The 22,689-nt window shown below is 41.0% G+C and overlaps 1 protein-coding gene across 1 annotated transcript in view; it reads right to left on the reverse strand.

Moving 5' to 3' along the window:
- Window positions 1-2,183: 2,183 nt before the first annotated feature.
- The window catches only part of si:ch211-239f4.1 (EVI5-like protein), a 64,617-nt gene continuing 44,111 nt past the window's right edge, over window positions 2,184-22,689 (reverse strand). The window contains exons 20-26 of the mRNA XM_021308403.2: window positions 19,354-19,646; window positions 18,519-18,534; window positions 9,376-9,442; window positions 8,429-8,448; window positions 8,173-8,286; window positions 7,924-8,089; window positions 2,184-2,721 (exon numbers count right to left, since the gene is read on the reverse strand). Coding sequence (XP_021164078.2) covers window positions 2,543-2,721; window positions 7,924-8,089; window positions 8,173-8,286; window positions 8,429-8,448; window positions 9,376-9,442; window positions 18,519-18,534; window positions 19,354-19,646 — 855 coding nt within the window. The 3' untranslated portion in view covers window positions 2,184-2,542. The remainder of the gene's footprint in view (window positions 2,722-7,923; window positions 8,090-8,172; window positions 8,287-8,428; window positions 8,449-9,375; window positions 9,443-18,518; window positions 18,535-19,353; window positions 19,647-22,689) is intronic.

Consider the following 22,689-nt stretch of genomic DNA (forward strand, 5'->3'; position numbering starts at 1 on the left):
GACAATATTACTATGACTATTATTACTATTAACTGAGTGCCTGTCATCCTGCCCCCGCGACCCGATCTCATCTAAATGGACGACGGTGGATGGATAGAAGGATGAGCACCAGTCAGAGAGAAATGATGTCTGAGGTCATTTCTAGAGGGGCAGTAACATTCAACAGCCTTTATCATTTGCAGTTGAATTAAAGTGGAGCAAGGCCAGTGTATTATGTTTTTGTTTGCTGGTTAAATCACGGGGCCCAGAAGTCCATTCTACAAATCATGGCAAAGGGGATTGTGTTCCTGCTCAGACATAAACCCAAAGAACTAGGAAAAACTGACTTTTAATGTCCACACTAGTAACCTGCTATCCTCTCAGCGTTGAAATTGAATCGTAACATGCCATTGCTGTTGCTCAGTGTGTTGAAACATTGAATAATTTACACTAATAACTCTCTCTGTGCTGTCAGCCTGATCTGAACCACATTTAGTACATCTAGACCCAAACACAGCCAGCAATGATAGGGGCCAGATCAGATCTCATTAAATCACCTCGACTGGTCAGAGATGAGACTCTTGAATATAGTTGGTTACAATAGGGCTGGATGATATATAGGGAAAAAAGCATGTCGATAAAATAGAAATCATACTGATCGATATAGATAATTATCAACAAATTCAAAACATATATTTTAAGTGGAGCCCTGGCCATTTTATGCTGTTGCTTAGCAACCTATTTTTAGATAAAGACACACAAACACTGAATTCAAACTTGACCCTTTATTCAACCAACTTTTTACCAAAACTGCAAGTATTTAAAAAATGAAAGAGAACACGTGGTGTCTGAACTCTTTGAAGGGGGCGGAGCTTGATGGCAGAGATCGGCTCTTGGGTCTATGTTTGTGATTGGTTGGGAGGATGTGATGACTGTATTATTAACCTGCATGATAGGATAGAATGCAAAAGGAAGAAAATCTGTTCTTCTATTGAACTTTTTATTGACCCTATTTTTCTATCATCAATACTTGTCTGTTGAATGATATATATGTTTTGTCATTGAATAATTGTCCAGCCCTGGGTTACAGTGAAAAATTTGTTTATTTTGTATGACGGTCTTCTAACTTTGACAATTAGAATAGTGCCAAAAGTAATCACACCCCTTTTCTGGTATAATCACCTTGTGAAAACCAGTTGAGATTTTTACCAGACCTTTGTCTGGTCTCAGTTTTGGGAAATGTCATTTTCCGGGTTAGAGCTAAGGTACGAAATGGCTTAAGGTTAGGAGTGGAGTAAGCTATGTGCTAATAATGGTTAAGGTTAGACTGCAAACATGGATCAAAGACAATACAATGCCCTTCATCAACTATTCCACATATTGTCATATCACAACCACAAAATTCAATGTATTTATTGGAATTTTATGTAACGAACAATTGAAAGAAGTGCATAGTTGTTCCATGGAAACAGCAAACAGGCTTAAGTTGAGGCAACTGGACTTTAGTTTAGTTCTTTTTGAAAACGTTTTGACACCTATCCAGTGGTCTTTGTCAATTCTGGTGGCTCACACTTGACAGAGAAACAGTTCATCAATTGTCAAAGTTGACAACTGACAAAGACTGCTGGATAAGTGTTGACATGTTGTCAAAAAGAACTGAGTGAAAGTCCGGTTTCCTCTGATTTAAGCCTGTTTGCTGTTGCCATGACCCGGATAACTGAGAATTTGCACAGGCACGTTACATGGGAAGAAAATGTATGCATTTAGACACATTTAATCATTTAACCCTTATATAAAAAATCAACCTATCGCCTTTGGAGGACTAAAAAGTTAGAAATTTTACACAAACCATGAAAGTGACAATGCAACCATGTGTGGAAGAAAGTAAAGGTACCCCTGGTACTGCTCCACAAGCCTGGAAGGAATAAGTGGGCATAAAATGGTAGAAATAAAGACCACTCAAATCATGTCCTGGTAAGGAAAATAAACAAAATGTTTTTCTTTTTGATGTCATTGAAAAAAAAATTGTTCTCTGACATGTTTTGAATCTTTCCACCAGGTAAAACATGTAAAGTTGAGCATAGAAGAGCTTGGACAGGCTGGAGGTCAGCAGCTTATCAACCATGGCTTCCTCTTTGTCCTTCTAGATTTCGCCTTATTTTTCTCTGTACAGTTTATAATACAGTCTAAAAAAAACTTGAGCCCGTGGTTTGAAAGAGTTTTATTTATGTACTCTGCAGCAGCTTGTTACATCGTGCTCTGAACGCTTTAGGCTGAGGAAGGGGAAACCCAGAAAGCTGACTAGAAGGGTGCAGACTATCTTGAACGTTTTAAAGAGATTTGTTTACTGCAGAGGGCAGACGATGAAAGGCTCCTTTTGTGAAACGGGTAAATTCCATCCATGGGTATGGCAGTCTTTCTTTTCATATGCCCCCCCCCCAAGATAAACGAGACTGTAGCTGAGCAAAGTCTGTAGATACATTAAACCTGAACATCAGAACAGCAGACGAAGGGGCTTTCTGTCCAAAAAGTGTTTCATGTGGTGATGAAGAAAGGCCAGAGCTCAGCGGTAGAGGCAGTGGTGCTCCTGGTGCTGCCGTAGGTCCACTTTGTGCTGGAAGCTGTAGTGGCAGAGAGCGCAGCGGTAGGGCCGGTCGTCCCTGTGCTTTCGGCTGTGCGTGATGAGGTTGGAGCTCTGGCTGAACGCTTTGCCGCATATCTGGCACACATGAGGTTTCTCCCCTGTTGCACAAACAAGAGCAGGTATATTTAACACGCAAAAAGATAATAGCTGAGGGTTAGAGAGTTTCTGAAAGGTTGGATTGCACACGATGACGTTACTTTGTACATCATATAAATGATTCAAATGCTATTAATTGACTTGAATGAATAACTTTGCTGTAAACGTGCAAGAGAAGCCCCCACTAAGAGATTAAAGCTGTTTTATTTTTATTGAAAGCAAATTAAAATAAATTATTTTTTAGAAAAGCATAAAATATCCTTGTTCTGTTTGCTGAGATAGAATCTTCTGGAGTTGCTAGATAAAAAGAAGAGTTGTGAAGTGAAGGAATTGCTGGTTATGGACAGGCAGCAGGCTCCCTCTACTGTACCACAGCTGAACTACATGCCAAACACCAGCAGAAATGCTTTGGGAACACAGTAGCCTTCACAGCTGATGAACCTTTTAGCAATCCCAAAGCTATCATTTATTTTATTGGGGTTTTTTGTGGGAGGAACCGACACAAAGTGGCACATACATGTGAATTGGAAGGAAGCTGATGCATGATTTTCCACTGTTACTCACTCCCTATACACTGATATTCCTAAATAAAATCCAGCGTAGCCACTTGCGCTCAGAAGTCGCCTAATTCAAAAGACGTGAAAAACTGTTGACAGGACAGTTAGTCAAGCCCTCCATGGATATAGCCTTTATGGAGCGATGGCAAGAAGAAAGACATTACTGAAAAAAAGCAATGCATAAAGTTTGCCACACGCTATACAGGGAACACAGCGAATACGTGGAAGAAGGTGTTCTGCTCAGATAAGACCGAAATGTAACTTTTTCTCATAAGAATCACCTTGTTCCTGTAAAGTGCTGTATAAATAAACTTGCCTTACCTTACAAACAAAATGCTATATACGTCAGAAAACTAAAACTACACATTGCTCTTATCTTTATAGCACAGAATTTACTGCGAGCATAAACGTATCATCAAAGGAGCTTTGAGGGATTAATTCATGTAACAACACAGTAATTGATATATTGTTCAAAAAAGGGACTGATATCAGAGTTTCAGAACTGGGTACAAGTCTTAGGACCCTAAAGACTATTTTGCATGCCTACGCTTCTCAGGAATTGTGATTGGTCTGTGCTGTCATGAGTGACTCAACTAATATATATTGGAAAAAAAAGTGTGAACATACTATGTCTGTTGTGTATGCCTGTTTATATTATCTGTGTACACTCTAAGCCGGTATGTGTCTAATTTTTATTTATTTTTTACCTCGGTAACACGTGGTGACAATAAAGATACTTGATTCTTGTCTTAATTAAACTTTATTGTCCCCAGGGGGGCAATTTGTTTTGCAGCCAGCAAGAACAAGTGCAGAGAAAGAGTTCAAAACAATAATAGTAATAATAAAAACACTTGACCCCCAGTGTGAGAAGCATCATGTGGGAATGCTTCTCTCCAGGAGGGACCGGGATCCTGATCCGAAGTGACGGCAAGATGGGTGGAGCTAAATATTGTTTATCTTTCGTATGTATTTTGCAGATGCTTTTATCCAATGCGAGAGACAAATAAGGATAAAGCAATGGCGTTAATATTAAAGACAACTTATATGTGCAGTGTAGAAACCGAGCAGTGAAAGACGGCAATGCAGTGCACTAGAGGATATGGGGGGTACACGAGGGTAGGAATGATCTCTGAGGGGTTGGGACAGTGTTTTTAAGTTCCAAAAAAAATTAAATAAATGTTTTTCAACATTGTATAATCACTGTGATCAGTTCTTATGCATAATGCACTTAAGTAAATGTTTAACTGAGTAAAAGTATTGTTAAAATTGCACATACTTTTCTTAAAAACGCTGAGGTTATTCATAATATATTGTGTAAAAGTTAGGGCTGGGCAACGATTAAAATATTTAATCGCGATTAATCGCCCTGATTAATCGTGATTAATCGTGATTAATCGCATTGTATTTACAAACTCCAAGAATGAATTCAAAAGTAGTGTAAAGAGCACTTTTATTTTAATGTTCTGCTGCCATATGAACAAAAGTGTTGTAACATTTGTAGCACTTATCAGTAACACATATTTAGTGTAAAGCTCAACTTAAACATGTAAAACAAAAAATAGCAATAATAATAAATTAAAGCTTATTGCCACTGACAGGGAATTCTCTTTATGGGGAAAAAATCTACCAAAAACAGGCAATTTCTGAGGTAACCCCAAGGAGCAGCATTATCATTTTATGTTCAATACCAAAGTTTAACTTGGCAGTGGTTACAACTAACTTGTTTCTGTCATATTTGTTGCTGGAAGAACTTTAAACTGAAATGCTTGCTAACTCGATATGCTTGCGTAACTTGCGTTTATTTGACGTTGACACGCGGTTTTTTGTTGTTGCTTTCTTGCGTGCATATAGTGAATGGCAGGGAAAAACAGGCAAAAACACATGGATACTTTGAAACGAGAAGCGACTTCACCGACGGCGTCGATGCAGACCCCCCCGCTCCGCTCCGCACAAAACTTGTTCCGTTCGCCAACTCACCGCCTCGCCTAAGCAAATAGCGTACCGCGAGCGAGCTATTTTTAGAAACGTAACGTCACGATGACGTCACATCACGTGGTACGCAGTAGGGCAAACTTGCATAGTCCGTCGCTGTTTCGCTGTAAAAGAGACGTGCGTTACCCTTGGTTTTACTCGGTAAACGACTGCTTTTTCCAAATCTAAGACCATGGTTTTTAAACATTGTTGCTATGGAACGTGCAACAGCGACTCGAGGTACGCTGATCGGCCGCATATGAAGGATGTTTTCTTCAAGACTGCCAAGGAGAAATGTGTGCGCTGGGACCGGGGCGGTCGGCCTACACAACAGTTCAACCCGGAAAAAGTTACCAAATTCAAGATTCAACATCAAGTAGTGGACAGGTAAGAGTATTTTGGTGGCCGACATGTTAATAAAGAAGCGCCTGCTACCATGACAGCATATAGGCTATCATGGTAGCAGGCGCTAACATGATAGCCTGCTACCAGGATAGCTTACTCAAAAACATTTCAAATAAGACAAACATTAAACATATACCGATCCCTGGACGGACGCCATGACCGGCCCGCAGGAAAAAAACCAAACAAAGCTTACCGTTCGATCAAGTCGGCCCGTTTTTTAAGCCCTCGACACTCAAGCCATCGTTTGAGCTGAAGGTTGGTGTGTTCTTCGACAGTGCGACCAGTAAACCGTGCGCCTGGGACATCGTTTTGGGAAAGTTTAACGGCTGTAAAGTCGGTCATATCGCTGTTTCTGTTGCGCGTGTAATAGCTGGTTGCTACGGGCGTTCTCTACCTGTATGTCCTACCTAAGCGGCAAAAGGGGCGTTGCTCTTGAGACGGTGACGTCACGTGCGCGGTACGCTATTCCTGCGGGAAACACCGCCTTCCGCATGTCGGCTTTGTTTTTTTCCGGCCAGCACCTTTTTTCCTCTGAATCCGAGGCTGGGCTGACAGCGAGGTTATTGGCGCATTATCGCCACCTACTGTTCTGATTCAAACCCCTACACCGCAGCAACAGACCTTCACAAAATAAAAGCATGTGACCAACATGCGTTAACGCGCGTTAAAGAAAATATCGCCGTTAATAGTCTAATGAGTTAACGCGAAATTAACGCATTAACTTGCCCAGCCCTAGTAAAAGTAAAATTAATTTAATATAAAAATCAACAACAAGTCCACATTTATTAGTTCTATTTAATCTTGCAATAAGTTTACTCGTGTGGCCCTCTTGAGATCAGATTAAGCTGCATGCGGCCCCTCAACCAAAATGAGTTTGACACCCCTGGCGTAGACACTTCTAGCCAACTGGCTTTCTACGACCGCAGTGACCAGGCCGTCATACAAGCCTTTGCATGAATATTCAAGTAGACGGGAGCCATTCTATTCAGGACTTTGCGGGCTGACATCAGTGACTTGTATTTGATGAACAATGGCTACAAAGGCCAGCCAGAGGTGTTCAACGAACAGAGATATGACTAGGGCCCCTTTAGGCTGATTGAAGACCAGACGTGCCACCGCACTCTGGATCATCTGCAGAAGTTTCCCAGCACAGGCTGGGAGACCAGTTAGGAGGGCATTGCAGTAGTCAAGGCGGGGGAGGACCATAGACTGCACCAAGAGCAACCCTGAAGAAATAAAAAACTACTTAGAGCCTGGAAAAGACTCAAAATGGGCCAGAGATTACCTTCCAGTTCAAATCTGATTTAGAAACTGTGGCAAGACGTTCAAAAGTGATGTTCACAAATGCTGTGAGTCCAGTCTGGCTGAGTTTGAGGTATTTTGCAAGTAATAGTGGGGAAAAAAATAGCATGAGTCTTACTTCATCGGGAATGGTGCTACAAGGACATGCTATACATTGTTGGAAGGCTAATACTCTAGTGATGGGTTTAAGATTGACCATAAGATTGGTGTCTTTTTTCCACCCAGTCTGCTTTGTCTGAAGGAGCTCTGAATGTCGTCACAAGCTTTAATGCTGCATTCCATTAACAGTCAGAACTTGGAAATCACAGCTTCTGATCGGAAAAGTCGACTGTAACGACCGCTATAGTCGGACTTTCCCCTCACAAAGTCAGAGACCTTTTTTAAGGCCGATTGTCTGATCCAACATTGCAGCTCCTCTCATCAACAACAGTAAGCTGTGTGTCTGAAATCAGTGTTACATGTAGCAGCTGCAACTTTAAACCGAACACATTAAAAGCGGTGTTTGCATGTGGAAAGTACAGCTTTAAAGGACGTTTATAAGAGCTACTACGAACAAAACAATTTATTTTTTATTTTTTTTTCATTTTTACATTTTGGAATAGTAACTTCTCCAACTGTGTTAACTAGAACACTTTTTACACGGATTTACTTAATTCCAAATACCTATTTTAGATTTGAACAAAAAAATAAAATAAAATTTGGGGATTGTTTTTGAAACATTAAAGCCTCCTCTTGAGAGCGAATTAGAGAAAAAGGCTGTGTTTATTGTATTATTTATGGTATTATTTATGGTATTTAAAAAAAAAAGGTTTCTAAATGTTAGAGCGATGTAAAATGTGAACAAATGATGCAAGGCAGGGTATTAACTGTCTACAGTTAATACCCTGCCACACTGATGGTGGTGCCAAAGCTAACCTTTACAATGCTAGGGGTTCAGCATCTCAACTTAACGTCTTCATGGCAGCCTACCTGTGTGAATGAAGGTGTGTTTCTTCATGTCCGACTTCTGGTGGAATCTCTTGCCGCAGTACTGGCAGGGATAGGGCCGTGTGTCTGAATGTATGAGCAGGTGGGTGGAGAGCGTGGACGAGCGCTTGAACACTTTCCCACACACCTCGCAGCCAAAGGTCTTGTCCTGAAACAGTGAGGTCAGGATGGTTGAAGGACAACATGCATTCTGGCAACCGTCTCAGAAAAGAAGCCGTCCTGGATGCTGACCTTGCCCCTGTATGGGGACTTCTTGTTATCAGCCCTGCCGGCCCTCAAGTGGCCAGCTTTGCTTCCGTGGCTTTTGCATATGTGCGTCTTTAGGCTGGACAGAGATGAGAATAGCTGCAATGACATGAATGACGGTTAACGCGACAAGGGTGGCAAAGTCACCAGAAAGCGTTTGCAAAAAAAACTTGCAACGTATTGAGGGGAACAGATCGGTGCAAAAGTTCTTCAGCTTCCTCAGATTAAATGGTGGACATACTTTGCTGCAGAGCAGGCACTCTTGTCTCAGGACACTGGTCCGGGTGCAGCCACCGGTCCTAGTCTCCCTCTCGATGTGCAGCGGCTGTGCCAGGAGTCCCAGTCCCACTGACAGTTTGTCTGGATACTCTGAGCTCACAGGAGAACTCAACCACAGTCCCGGCGTGGGAGGGACAGCGTCCACTTTGTCCTCTTTAGAGAAGCTATTAGAGCGAAGAGGACTGCACGGGCAGGGCTCAGCACAGCCTACAGGAAGGAGACACAAGTCTGAGAATATTTCATCACCGCAGCATATGAGAAGAACTAAGCACATCCTCGTTAACTCTTTGAACTCTTATCATGTTCAGATAAGTGAAAACCTCTCTGAACATGATTTAAATAAATCGCATGCCACTTACAAGATTGCAAACTAATAAAAATCAAACCTCAGAAAATTTTTTTCACCATTCTGTGTATCATCAAATGCCTCTCCGTGACCTAGACGCATACATTGCTTTGGGTAAATAGTGCGACAGCATCAAGTTCATGAGCATCTAATTCTGTGGCATACACAGTTTTGTGAGAGTTTAAATGAAGAAATGAAGCTTACTATTCCATAGTTACTGTAGCAGAGGACACGTGAGATCGACTAAAAGGCTGCTTTTAAAACCTTAGCCATGGATGAAAAAAATGGCCATGCCTTTGTAAAACAGGAATTACATAACATGCCAATATTCTAACACTTCAGTAAAGTGTTAAAACAGAAAACGGACCGTAGCTTACGTCACTACAAAACCTGACGATGGTTTAAAATGTTCTCATGTGAAACCCAACCCAACATTACTCAGAAGGCATGCATTAAAATGCACTTTTATCTTTCTAGGAACACAACAGCAGAATGATTTTAGTGGTTAGGACGTACAGAGAAGTATTCCGTTTTGCCCTAAAAAGGAATCTGTCACCCACCACCAGATTTGGGGTTGAGCAGCTGCAGGTCCAAGCTTGCATCAGCGCGACTGGCGGCGTAAGGGTCGACCTGTGGCGTCAGACCACATCCTTGCTTTTTATCTGGTTGTTTGGCTGCGGAGTGCCCCAGGGATACATCCCAGGACTCCGCGTTTTCCTCCTGCCGGCTGAACGCGATCGGGGTGGATCCTGGACTGGGGCTTCTCGCTGCGGGCCGAAGGTGGTGCAGCCCTTCGCGCTTCACCAGAAACGACCGAGGCATCACTCAGCTGATTCAAAGTAAGCTGGAGCACGGGAAAAAAGAGAAGGAAACTCAAGCATGTAGTTACGTTTAACTTTAGCACAGAACTTGACAAAGCACGTGCATGTCATTAGAAATAAATCATATGTGGTTTTGTGTCGGATTATGAAGTACCTTTTGAACACTGTTATTTGAAATAGGAAAATAACGGTTACAGAAGATCATATCACTGCCCCAAAGAGGGCAGCAGAACTGCACTTTTTTTTCCACCGCTTAAAGCTTTCTGAGCGTTTTGCATATAGAGACGCAGTCAGACTTAAAGAACTTAGAAGGAAAAAAGTATTTTTTGCTCGGTTTGTTTCCAGCTTCCAGTAAATGAACCACAAGCTTTACATTTAATTTACATATTTTGAGCTGCAAATTAGTGGCTTGCCACCAACACTTCACGAAACACAACCATAGCGAGTAAGTGAACTAGTATCCCTTTGAAATTCCACAACTTGTGATTTAGATTAGGATTGTAGAAGATGTCGCACTGTGGTAGGCTACCTACCAATATGCGCTTGCTGCCTACTTGTGAATCTGTGCACTTGGGATGCCACAACAGAAATGAAAATCATGAAAACAATTTTCAGAAATTTTTTTTTTTCGAGGTCTGTGATGAACCGGGTCCCAGTCAAACGTAACATGCAACAAAAAAAGGAAAGCAAAGGGTATGAATAAATAAATAAATGTTGCAACTCTTCCAAAGGGATCTTCTTCCAGGAAGGCGGTGGAGGTTGGGCATTGACATGTGAGGCCGTTGCCCTCCCAGACCCCCCTTGGTGACACCCCTGCTCTTTTGTGTGTCATTCTTCCCGTGGTTTCTGACACAGCTAACAGCTCGCTGCTTCAACGAGAACAAAATGCTTTCTCATGACCCGGAGAGGAACCAGCTCAAACTGAACCTAACACTGAGGTTTAAATTACACCCAAGCATCACCAGCAGCCGTGAGATGAGCGGCATTGTCACTTAAATGTAACACATCGCTGTTCGGCGCTCGCACTTGACACGTTTTTAAAAATGGGCGCACATGAGTGGCACTAGTTCAGAAGACTGCTTATGACATTAGAGACTAAAACCTAGTCTGTCGCTGTCATGTTATCAAGCAGCAAATTCATTATTTTATTTATTTTTTTTGTTCAGAACAGGAACAGTCGCGAATGGCAGCAAAGACTTAAAATACTAGAATTTGAATTTGAGAGATTTAATCGGGGTATAGAAGCACTTAGTAAACGTCTTTCATTCAGTTTGGAAAAGAAGAAGTCCTGACAGCAAAATGTCATTAAAATATTCATGGCTTGGCTGGACAGGCCTCTCACTGCGGGTCTTCCTTCTCTTTCTCTCTCCCTGCCCTCTTTCCTGTTCAATAACTGTAAAATAAAGACTACTAGTGCCACCGAACCTTACAATCAATTGCTTTATGTATCTCGAAAAGTTCACGTATCATTGAATATTCCAATTTATTAAATAATAAGTGTGTATCTCATCACCTTGATTTTAGATAACATGAAATACTTTTCCTGCAGAATGGACTCAGTCTGCACAGCCAACAGCAATGAGCTCAGAACAGAAATGAACATCTGGCACAAGATTTTTTGGTTGAACTTCGAATACAAACGCGTAATAGATAATATACAGATACGCATTTTTTTTTTGTGTGAAGTAGCGCATCATTCTACCACCTTTGAGGGACTGGATCCTAAACGCCTACAGCCTGGCGCAAGGTTGAGATGAAAATGGTCAGTCTTATTTGAAAAAACTAATTTACAAAGTTAGCACAACCAACAACACGTTTTTATTCCTTTGTTTCGTTTCTGTTTTTTTTTAAACGAAGCTGTGGCGATGTATTACGAAGCGCATGTACAGTCATGGTAAAACAAGCCGGAGTTTGCAGGGGCCGGTTGTAGCGATCAAGCTATAACGAGGTTTTAAAAAGATCACAGCTTTAGAGCAGCTGTAAGAATCCACCTGCTTTATGATTTTAGCAGCACTTGCAGTAATTATTCACTCGCTGCTTGAAAAGAAATAAGATCACGCTTTATATTTTTCATTTCAAATTTGGTGATTTTATCATGATAGATGGAACTGTCAAATTTTTATTCCATACGGTGAGAATATTTTCTCCTGTTCCCGAGTCGTATTGTCTTTGGCACTTTTTAGTCTTGGGATGCACTACAAATCTTTGGTGCCAGCTTTCAGCAAAATTAATGAATTGGAGGAATATGTTTACACTTTAATCTAGATTAAAAATTTTTACAGGCTTGGGAAAATCAGATCTTGTAACCGTTAAAACCCTACAAAAGGCAGGAAGCCTTTAATTTACTGCATCTTTGAGTTGAACTAAATCAGATGAAGCAAGTGGACAAGCTTTGCATTCATGTGTTGGATCTTAAATTATTATCTCGTGTCAGCAAAAGAAGATGTGCTGATGAAGATTTTGTCATCCAGGACATGGAAAATCCAAAAAAAGTAAAAAAAAAACAACAAAATAAAACAACAACTACCAAACAAACAAATCAACTGGACTTCAGTTCTTGTAGCTGAAAACGTTTGGCTCGTCCTCCGAGGGGCTTTATCCATTTATAGCTGCTGAGGGAGACAAACAGCTTCAAATCTTGGAACTTCTCCCTCCAATTGAGAAAACTCTTTGGATGAAGAGTAAAACTTTTTCAATCACAAGAACAGAAGTCCATTTTAATTGATTTATTTATTTTGGAAAAGCAAAGGAAGAAGAGAGAGTCTGTTCTGGTCGTCAGTGAACATCAGATCCACTCAGATTTACTCTACATCCAGGGTAACTTTATGCGGCCTGAAGCCTTTTACCTACACATAAATCACCAAAGCATCACTCCGCTGTAACATACCCCATGTTACAGGTCAGAACAGTCTCTGGCTGGGCCTAAAGAGGAGGAACGGTGCTACACATCACACCTGAAGGCAGTGATTTATGTAATTGCCGGGGAGCTCTGCGTCAGACAGACCAAGGTTTTCTAACACAACCTGGTTCCCTGTGATCAAGGTTTTGTCTTTAAAAAGAGCAAAGAGTCAACATGAACCATGAATAGCTGGTTTAATATTACATGGTTTTAACAAAAGTGTAAAGAAGATACCAAAGTTCCTGAGGACCCTACAAACTTGCTTCAGTTACGCAAGTGAGCTTCGAGCTTGCGCTACAGGTCCAGAGGCAGACTTTCCATGCTTGATGTAGTTTTTAGGACACTTGATATAACCAGATGTGTGCGACGGGGTGAATTAAAACAACGAGGACAAATGCAAACACTCACCAGAGTTTTTTTTTTTTTACATCCCCCCGGGGCTCCTCAGCATCCCTCGGAGCCGTCTGTGAGGCGGGAGGCTCGCCTGAAGTCAGGGACGACGCATGGTCAGCGCGCTCAGAGGCTGGTGTCTGCGGGGCGCAGTGATGCGAGGAGCGCAGGGACGAGGAAGTGCTTCAGCTGAAACCTTTGAACCCACACCGCACAGCTTCCTCAACCCTCCGCGCTGTGCGCTGCAGCCGCACCGAGTGGCTCCACACCGGCTCGGTTTAAAAATAAACCCGAACTGCCAGGATCCACGGCAAGGTCGCCGCGGCGCGCCAAAGCAGCCACGGCACAAGGCTCGGCCCAGAGGAGAGGAGAGGGGTGGTGATGGTGATGGTGGTGGGGGGGATCAAATAAATCTGATTAAGAGGAAGCAGACGAGCAACTGCGCTGGAATTTCTGCAGAAAGTGTCGACACGTCGTGTTGACACGGCTGCGTTTCAACAGAGACCACTGAGGTCGGGTGTAAAAGAAGAAGGTTAGCGCAACGACAATTTCCTCCTACCGCATTCAATGAAGACAAAGCAGGAACTCAATCCAGTCCAGGTTAATCTCCGCCGTATCTGTTAGGATCCAGTCATGATCGTCGTGGTTTCAGTTTCTGGCGAAACTCTTCTCTGCCGGACCGCGGCAGCAATTTCTAAATGTATTGCCAAATTCGTAAGAGGAACGCAGAAGTCTAGGTCTCTGGTAAACAGTGATTCATGGTAGTTTTATGAGTTTTTCCTTTTAGCTCATAAGTCACTTGAAAACATTTGCATGATGATGTAGCAAATATATCCCCAGCTAGTCACCCCTGGCCCTGTAAAAACAACCTTCCAGCATGTCTACCTCTCCAAGTGGATCAATAAACCTAAGCATTGGTTCATTATAGTCCACAGACAGCATGTGAGACGAAACCATCAACCACTCTCTGTTCCAAGCATCATCTTATACAAATGACCCAATGAGTATCTAAAGAATTAAAAAAAAGCCTAGACTTTTCACTCTTGTCACTTAACAACAATGTGTTTGACTTGGGATGTACTATGTGGCACATGAACAAAAAGTAGAGCATCATTGTAAAGTGGAAGGAAAGGGATACATGGTTTTCAGAATCTGTAGAGAAAATGCTAAAAAGCGTGGGATGTTGTTAGAGCCTTCCTTACGCCAATATACCTAAATATAATCCAGCGCCACCAGTGGTCTTTAGAAGCCACTTAATTGGAATATATAGTCTGTGCCTTTTAGAACCCCAGTTAAAGGTTCATAAATGTTCCTTCAGGGCCTCAGAGGGTTGGGAACATTACGCTAAACATTGTTTTGAAGACCAAAGTGTTACATCTAAATCACCTTTAAGCATGTGTGGTAGCAAACGAGTCTACCAAGATTTCGCTTCACATAAACAGATATTTTCCCCTTGTTTTGCAGATTCTCTGTTTGTGAAAGTCGTGTGCTCACACGGACTGTTGATGAAGCAGAAGGAGAAGAAGGCATTTGCCGCGCAGAGCAAATCTGCTTGGTGAATGTTGCGTAATACCATGGTGTTAAACCGACCCACAGAGAGCCGCAGTAAAATCAGACCTGTGCAAAGGTGCAATGTCAAAGTTTATTTTGCATCATTCATAGGATACAGGACACTGACATGTATTTATCCCCATCACACTGAGCTCTATATCATTGTTACTGTCATATAATACGCCCGATAACATCAGTTGAACTGCATGAGAGGCTGGACGACATTTCCTGGGCATGATGCTGTGGGGATGAAACAGCGGTCACATACAGTACGTAAACGAGAGGAATCCTAGATCAGGGAATCTGAAAACGAACAAACACAAAATCTTTCCTTGTGTTATTTCATTCCCCCTCAAAGAATGCCAGATGGCGGACCTGGAGTAACACAGTGTGTTCCATGTAAAACGTGGTCTGGATTCAAGACCAAAATGACGTCATCTCTCTACTTTTATGGCACATATTTGATCATTATCTTGTGTACACCCCAAGCATGACAGGTCAGAGCAGTGATGGGGATTAAAAATATGACATCGAAGGTCAGTGCTACCGGTTTAATGAAAGTAATTTATAAATAAATGAACAAAGCTAATCACAGTTGATGTGGATGGGTTGAGAACAGAGCACCATCAGTGAACAGCGGTAAAACCGTTGTTGGATGTGTAATGACTTTATTAATAGTATAAACTGATCATTTTGCTTCGTTTCAAAGCTCCTTCTCTGTGTGTTCAACATATTGATTTATTTATTCAAGACAAACCCAAAACTGGAGTGGTAAAAAGAATGATTCAAGTTTAACTGTGGAAGATTGGAGAACATCTGCAGTTACCAGAGGAGGCTCTGATATGATTGGCACAATGGATGAGACCCCACCCCCCTCCCACTCCCACTCCCCCCAACTCATTTATATTTGTTTGGGAATGAACAAATATAAATAAGTTAGCTTAAAATACCTTCTTTAGAGGCTCACTTTCAAAATACATTGCAGGGACATAATAAAATTGCTTTCTGCTGTGCACCTCTTACTTCCTGGTGCGCACCACAATGTAATTTTCCTTTATTTATTTCCCTGTAATGTCCCTTTAGGGGCTACGCACCAAATCAATTACCAAACCAAAAAAATAAAATAAAATTCAGGTTTCGAGAAATGTTGAATTTTTAACAAATGCAGTCCAAAACAAGTGAAATCTGTCTTTTGTGTGCTGAAGCTAAATGTGTGAATCTCATCTTAGCTTAGGTTTTTGCATTGTTAGCCAGCCGTTCCCTATTCTATTATTATTACTGAACTGAGTCTTATATGTTTCCTCGTTCGTGCTGATCCACAGAGTTGCTATGAACCTGATGATTAGTGCGCCGCGCGTTTTTGCCAGACACCATCCAAAATCTCGCCATCGATTCTAGTGTCGAGATTTCAGTTGCTGCATCCAAAAGGCTGTTATTTGCGACAGTTTGGCGAGGAAGCCAACATCCTCTTTAGAGCTTTGATGACCATTGCTGGAAGATCCAGTTTCCTTATTTCTCAGGGGATGGCATTAAGGCTGTGTTTTGTCATTGTTTCGTTTAGACTGTGCAATGTGCAAACAGAGGAGTTTTTACCCAAGTGCTGCAAACGTGCTGGATATCCTCAGTAACTGATGTAAAAGTGGCGTATGTTGTTAAAGTGCGGCTGGCAGACTGCTTTGAATATAAGTTTACTGCTTTTGAAGGGCAACAATGAAATTGAGTCTCGAATTGTTAAAAAAGTAATTCAAAGGAAAGCAAGCCTCTGGGTGCCCTTAAAGAGACAGAGAGATAAAAACTACAAAGGTCAGCACGGAACATATTAATAACACTTTAGCTTAAAGTATTGACAATGTACTCTAGTGTAGCCCCAGAGCAAACCTCTAGAGCTGGACACTAACAATTTCATTATTAAATCTGTTTACATAGATGAAAATAATGAGAAATAATTGACCTATATTTCCAATAATTACTTTAACGTCTTCTAAATATTATAATTTTTTTATCAGAGGTTGGAATCTTTCTTTGTAGTGCAAAAAAACAAAGATGACTGCTTGATATGAAAGACACCCTGTTTGCTTAATCACACTGCTCAGCATTCTGAGCAGACCTGACTGTGATTTAGCTTCAAATATCTGAACATCTCCCTTCTGTTTACACTGTATGCAATACTTTGTGTTGAACAATAAAAAAACACTGTTTGACAGGAAAAATATTTTTCCGTCACACACTTTCCATTCTCAATGAAGACACTTTATCAACACCCTACTTAAAAAGGAATACCACCTCCTGCTTTCCCAGGCGGACATTTAGAGTTGACGAAATATAATATTGGTATGCAAAGTGACAAATTCAGCCGAGAACAATCATTGATGATGTGAGACTATGCATTTGACACCGCAGCGTACACATTTTGATCTACACATAAGCCAGGCTGCCGAGGATTTTTCTTGGACATGTTTAAAGGTTCTCCTGCATGAGCGCCGTGGCTGAAAGATGTTTTTCCCAAACCTCATGTTGCATCAAAATTCCACTCCCATAAAGGTTGGTCAATCCTTAAATATGACCGAAAAAGGAAAATAAAACAAGGCAGAGATCCTGGAAAAGGTAACGTTCCAACTTTTTGAAGCACAATACGGTGATTTCTACACCTCGGATCCCCATATACATGCACTAATCCTAACTGGAACGTATCAAAAGCAACACACATACAGAAATGTGACATAAGTGGGTGTTTTACCAAATGAGATGTCATCTGTTATTCAATTTTATATGCTTTATATGAAACAAAATAGACTGTTTTTAGTTTTCCTTAAATGAAGCATAATTAACGACTTACTGTCTAATGGTTAGGCTGGAAAAAAAGAGGAGAATAGCCAAAATGGAAAATTATTTCAGATATTCTCTAAATGTTACACTACTGCAAGTCTTTTTCCACCAGCGATTATAGATGTCACACCTAATCGGTTGTAGACTAGTGACATATGACCAATAACTGATGGTTTTGCTGTTTGGATTAATGAGAAACATAACAGATTAATACATAAAAACAGACAGAAAGTATCATTTGGGTCACGGCTTACCAATGTGATCATGATTAATAAACAGATTTGTAAAGATGTTAGAAATATCAAAGTGCGCGTAACGCTTCTTTTAAGTATGAAATCCAAAAGGATGCCATATTTTAAATGTTTGGCTAATGTTGTTTAAATGTTGGGCCATTCTGGAAACGTAAACATCTTGCATTATGCGTGGGAGTAGTGTGGAAACAGCTAGCTCGTTTCTCTTGAAATGTAATCAAATCAGTTCAGCAGGAACCCTGAAGGTCTTAGATGAACCAAAAACACTATGCATTGTTTGGAAAGAAGATAAAAATCCCTTCTCTTATAAGTCACATGGTAACCGCGTTGATTGTGACAGCTCATTTCAAAATATCTGTTAGCAAGCCTCAGATACATAATGCAACTAAATTTACATTTCCCTCAAATTAATGCTTTTTTCACTCAATGTTGCACAGTGTTTACTGTAAGACATGATATGTGCTTAGTTTCAGAAGGAAAGCAAACAAACTCCCCGTGTTAAGCTGTCTCCAGGACATCAGCCTTGCTGTGATATTCTCAGCAGGACAGGGAAATAAAGGCCAAACCTATTCCTCTTTTTCAGAGATGCTGGGTTTGAAGAAAGTTTTTCCATCATTGCTTAGTGTTCCAAGAAAGAAGTTCAATGATTTTGTTCTCCATTTGCAAAGTAACGCCCGACCTTAACTGTGGCACATAAGAAAAAGTGACGTGTAATCAGTAAAACAATGACTAAAAACAACAATAACAAAAACTTAAAGGGAATAAATCCAAAATCATAGCAGCACGTTGTTCTGTCACTGAAACAGTGTCACAGTAAACCCACGAGAAATGACAGGTTGGCACAAAGGACAGTGTAAAGTTTGGCCTCTGTTGGTGTCCCTACAATGACTTACGTTTATACAGATATATAAAAAAATATACCAAAATAAGTTAAAACATATAAAAAAATAATTAACATAAACAAGGACAATTTGGCGACTTTGTCTTTCTACTTTTTCTGTGGGCTGTTTTTGAATATGTTTAAACATGAACACGCCTGCTTCTCGGCGACTGCAAGCTACGCACAGACAAGACAAGGATTCAGTATGAATTATTCGAGAAAACCATCTTGTTATGTAACCTTACAGCACGTCCTGCTCATTTCCGCAACCTTCACATTGTTAAGACATGGTCAACAAAAGATGGCTGAGAGAAGTCTTTCCACCGGAATCATAAAGGATGGATGTGTATGGATGTCAGGGTGCAAAGGGAGAAAAATTATTACAAGGATGTATTATGAGCCAACCGTGAAGGAGAAATGATGTAAACATGGACAGGGTGTACGGGGTGTAATGGATGTAAAACTCTATTCATAGAGACGTAGGAGCTGTGTGTCCCATATTTCCTCCCTTGTGGTCGCAGATCTTGAGCGGTAAGCAGCAATATTTGTGATTTCGTTTTCTCTCTCTGCATGTATGTCGTGTGATTATGTTTGGTAGGATATGAGTTCGACAGTTTCTGGCACACAAATAAGGGGAGAGGCCTTATATTGCCGCTTCTTGAGGGATCACTGGGTAAGACTTTGTTGCGAAGTTGAGGAGGCCAATGACAGAGAGAACGGGAGGAGATGAACAGATGAGGGTCGTTCAGTGCCACCGTGTGCGCATCATGTTAAAGATAAACACTGGAAAAGCCAAAGAGGATTTGATTGATTAATACAATCAACTGTAGCAGTTGTCCCTAGAGACTCCGTAGGGTGGAGGAAAAATGCAAAGGAACGACTAAATCCTTTCCAGGTCTCAGTTATCCAGCACGTCAGCGCACACCATGTTGCCGTATAGCTGCTGCGGGTCGGGATGTGTCTGTACCCCATCCTCTGCCTCGCTGTCCGTGCTGCCCTCGCTGTCGAGTCGGGGAGATGGGTGGCATGGGTCGGAGAGCGTGGGGTACAGGGCGTTGGCGGGGAGCGGGCTGTTGAGGAGGTCTTCATCCGAGCTGAGGTAGTCTCCCTCAGCGGAGGCGGGGCTAGCCAAGCACAGGTCCTGGTAGTTGGTGGTTCCTCCTCCGCAGCTGATCCTGGAGCCAGCCGCTGCCTTCTGCCCTCGCAGTTGCCTGACCTGAATGCAGAGGAGAAAGTTTTTACTTCGACAGACCTCGATGGTTTGCTTTTCTACGGTTCTGCTGAATTCAGACCCATACAGACACTATTGTGTCTTCTTCTGTTAGCCAACCCCTAAACACAAACCAAACGGCAGAGATGTTCCAATCTGATCCCGAACATTTGTTCAGGGTTCTGAGCACAGGATTTCACGAGACAGCAGTGAAAGCTACAGATTCGAATGCACTGAGTTCAGCAAGGTAAGACAGCAATAAGGTAAAAATGATTATTACAGAATGGGTGACTGAGTCTACTGTTTCTGATGTTTTATCGCCTTTTGCAGCTGCTGGAGTCCTGCTGTCTCAACGCAACATACTGGACACAACACTACCCCAAAAATGTGTATTGTCCATCGCATGCAGGGTCTGCTTTCTGATATGACTGCGTTTTTGTGTGTTTTTACAGTAAAACACACATTTGAGGGGTTGAGGTGAATTGTGTCCCGAGAGAATAGATATCCATAGTTCAGTCAAGGTTGGTTACTTTATTAGATCTACTGAGCTGTCAATCACTTGCATATCAGGGTTAGTTAATTCTATTTACTCTACAGTACTTTTATTATGTGGTGTGTGAGTCTGTGGTGTCAAACTGCATGTATCAGACTGACAGTTAATATCAGAAAACACTCAGATTGATATGAGGACAGAAAAGCTTGATTGGGACATCTCTACAAACGTTTCTTTGGACTCTTGTTTTTAAAACAGATGGGTTAAATAGTTAAATATAGTTGACAAGTCATAAAATTAAACATCAGGTGGTGGGAATTTTCAAAATGGGTTACTGGGTTTGAAGAAAATCTCCTTTACCTTGTTAAGAAAAAAACGAACAGGTCTATATGACTAACTCAGATGGATCACTTTATCACTCATGTCTGACTAATGTCTAAAAGCAGTTGCTAAACAGATTTCTTCTGTTTTGCTCATTTGTCATATTCAAATCTTTCCAATTCTTAAACATATTGTTTTTTAAATATGATACAAAGATTACTTGAGTAGATGCAAAATTCCGTTTTCAAATGAATAACTCACTTAGTAAAAGAAAAAAAGCTCTTTAAACCCAGCTAACTCTCTGTAGTAAAGTAAATTGCCCCCTTTTAAATCATAACCACAGATTAGAATCAGGCGTCTGAAAGAGTGAAGTCGGCAAAAAGAAAAAAAAAAAACATTTCATGTCCCCGTCTAAAGAAATGTTAAAAATAGATAAGAAACAGTCTTACTGAGATCTACCAGCTTGGAAATGGTAAATAAGCCATTTCTAAGACTTTAAATCTCCAATGATTCACAGTGAGAGCTATTATTCACACAGGAGAAAACATGCAACAGTTGTAAACCTTTACAGGAGAGCAGAGCCAGGAAAAAATGACTCCAAGAGCATATTAGGAGCTCATCTAGGAGGTTACAAAAACCCAAAACAACATGTAAAGTCCTAAATACCGCACCTACCTCAGTTAAAGGTTAGCGTTCATAATTCAACAACAAGAAAGAGACCGGACATAAATAGCATCTGTGGGAGAGCTCCAAGGCTGACCAAATAATTAAAAAAAGAACTCAGGCCAATCTCACAATTTGTGTGAAACTAACAATATTTCAGAACAAGAATATAACACCAACAACCAATAATGGTGGTGGCAGCGTGATGGTGTGGGACTGCTTTTTTGCTTCAGGGTTTAATTGATTTCTTATTGCTGGAACCGTGAATTCAGCTGTTTAACAATAAATAAATAAATTCTGAAGAACAATATCTGACCATAAATGACCTTAAGTTCAAGTACAAGAGGGTTATGCAGCAGGAATCTGATCTGAAGCACATCAGCAAGTCCACCTTTTAATGGCTCAAGTATAAAATTAGGTTTTATAGAGGGCCTTTTGTATTTACCCCAATAATGTCCGATATAAAAATTTGTTTGACGGTCTGAAACATTTAAACGTAACAAAAACAGCAAAAACAGGAGACATCTGTTAGGGGGATGACATATAGAGGGAGTGAAAAAAAAAACCTTCAACAAATTTCAAAGAGCGACATTTCCAGTATCGTGGAAAATCAGCTGCTCTAGTGTGAAAAAAAAGAGTCAAAACTAGATGTCTACTTCACATGCGTGCATGCTTTTTGCATGTTAACCTTGCATGTACCACAGTGACTCATGACAAATCTCAGAGGTTTTAGTTTTCCCCCTATCAAACATTAAAAGAAGCTGCATGGGAGGGGGGAGGGTAAATCAGTGGTTAACCGATGGAAATGTTTTGACTGACTGCTCTTTGCCAGACAGCAAAACAAAAAAGAAAATGGACCAGTTAGAGATTTTTTTGTATTTCATTTCAACTAATGCAGTCTGCAATATGATCATTGTGCAAATTCTTAACAGTTTTATATATCTATATATATATATATATATGTGATGAAATAGAGATAATTAGAGATAGAGATATTTGATCTGAATTGAAAAGATTATGGCAGTACGTATCAGCAGTATTGGAATGAGTAGATCATACGATGATTTCTTTGTCACTACACTGAGATTTCTCTTAATGTTTCATTGCTTCCTCATGTGTACTCACGTAAGTTTCAGTCTCTCACATAAAAACCAAGCGCTTTGATGAAGAAAACTTGTGGGAGGAGGAGAAGAAGAGCGTGGCGTGTAGCGGTAAAGAGCAGGGCACTCTCAACACAACCATCTCAGTATAAAGTTCTAGCAAACTCCCTTGTAGTCACGCACAGGCACTCTCTGAATGAACAAACCCAGACTCATGCTGAGTGGGAGGTTTTTTTTTTTCTTTCTCAAATCAGAGCTGGAAATTATCGCCACAACGCATCAGTGAGTTTTCAAAAGCATGAAAATTGACAACAGCGTTTTTTAGCGACTGAGTGAGCTGTACGTCTGTGGGATTACTGAAATGGATTTTTTGAACCTCGGCCGACGTTCACATTTAAAGTTCACTGCGAAGTGAATGATGAGAACACAGGTGCTGGGGAGGATCGGTGGTCTGTTGTTACAAGAAGCGCCG

Source organism: Fundulus heteroclitus, chromosome 5 (genome assembly GCF_011125445.2).
Source record: "Fundulus heteroclitus isolate FHET01 chromosome 5, MU-UCD_Fhet_4.1, whole genome shotgun sequence".
Lineage (NCBI taxonomy): Eukaryota > Metazoa > Chordata > Actinopteri > Cyprinodontiformes > Fundulidae > Fundulus > Fundulus heteroclitus.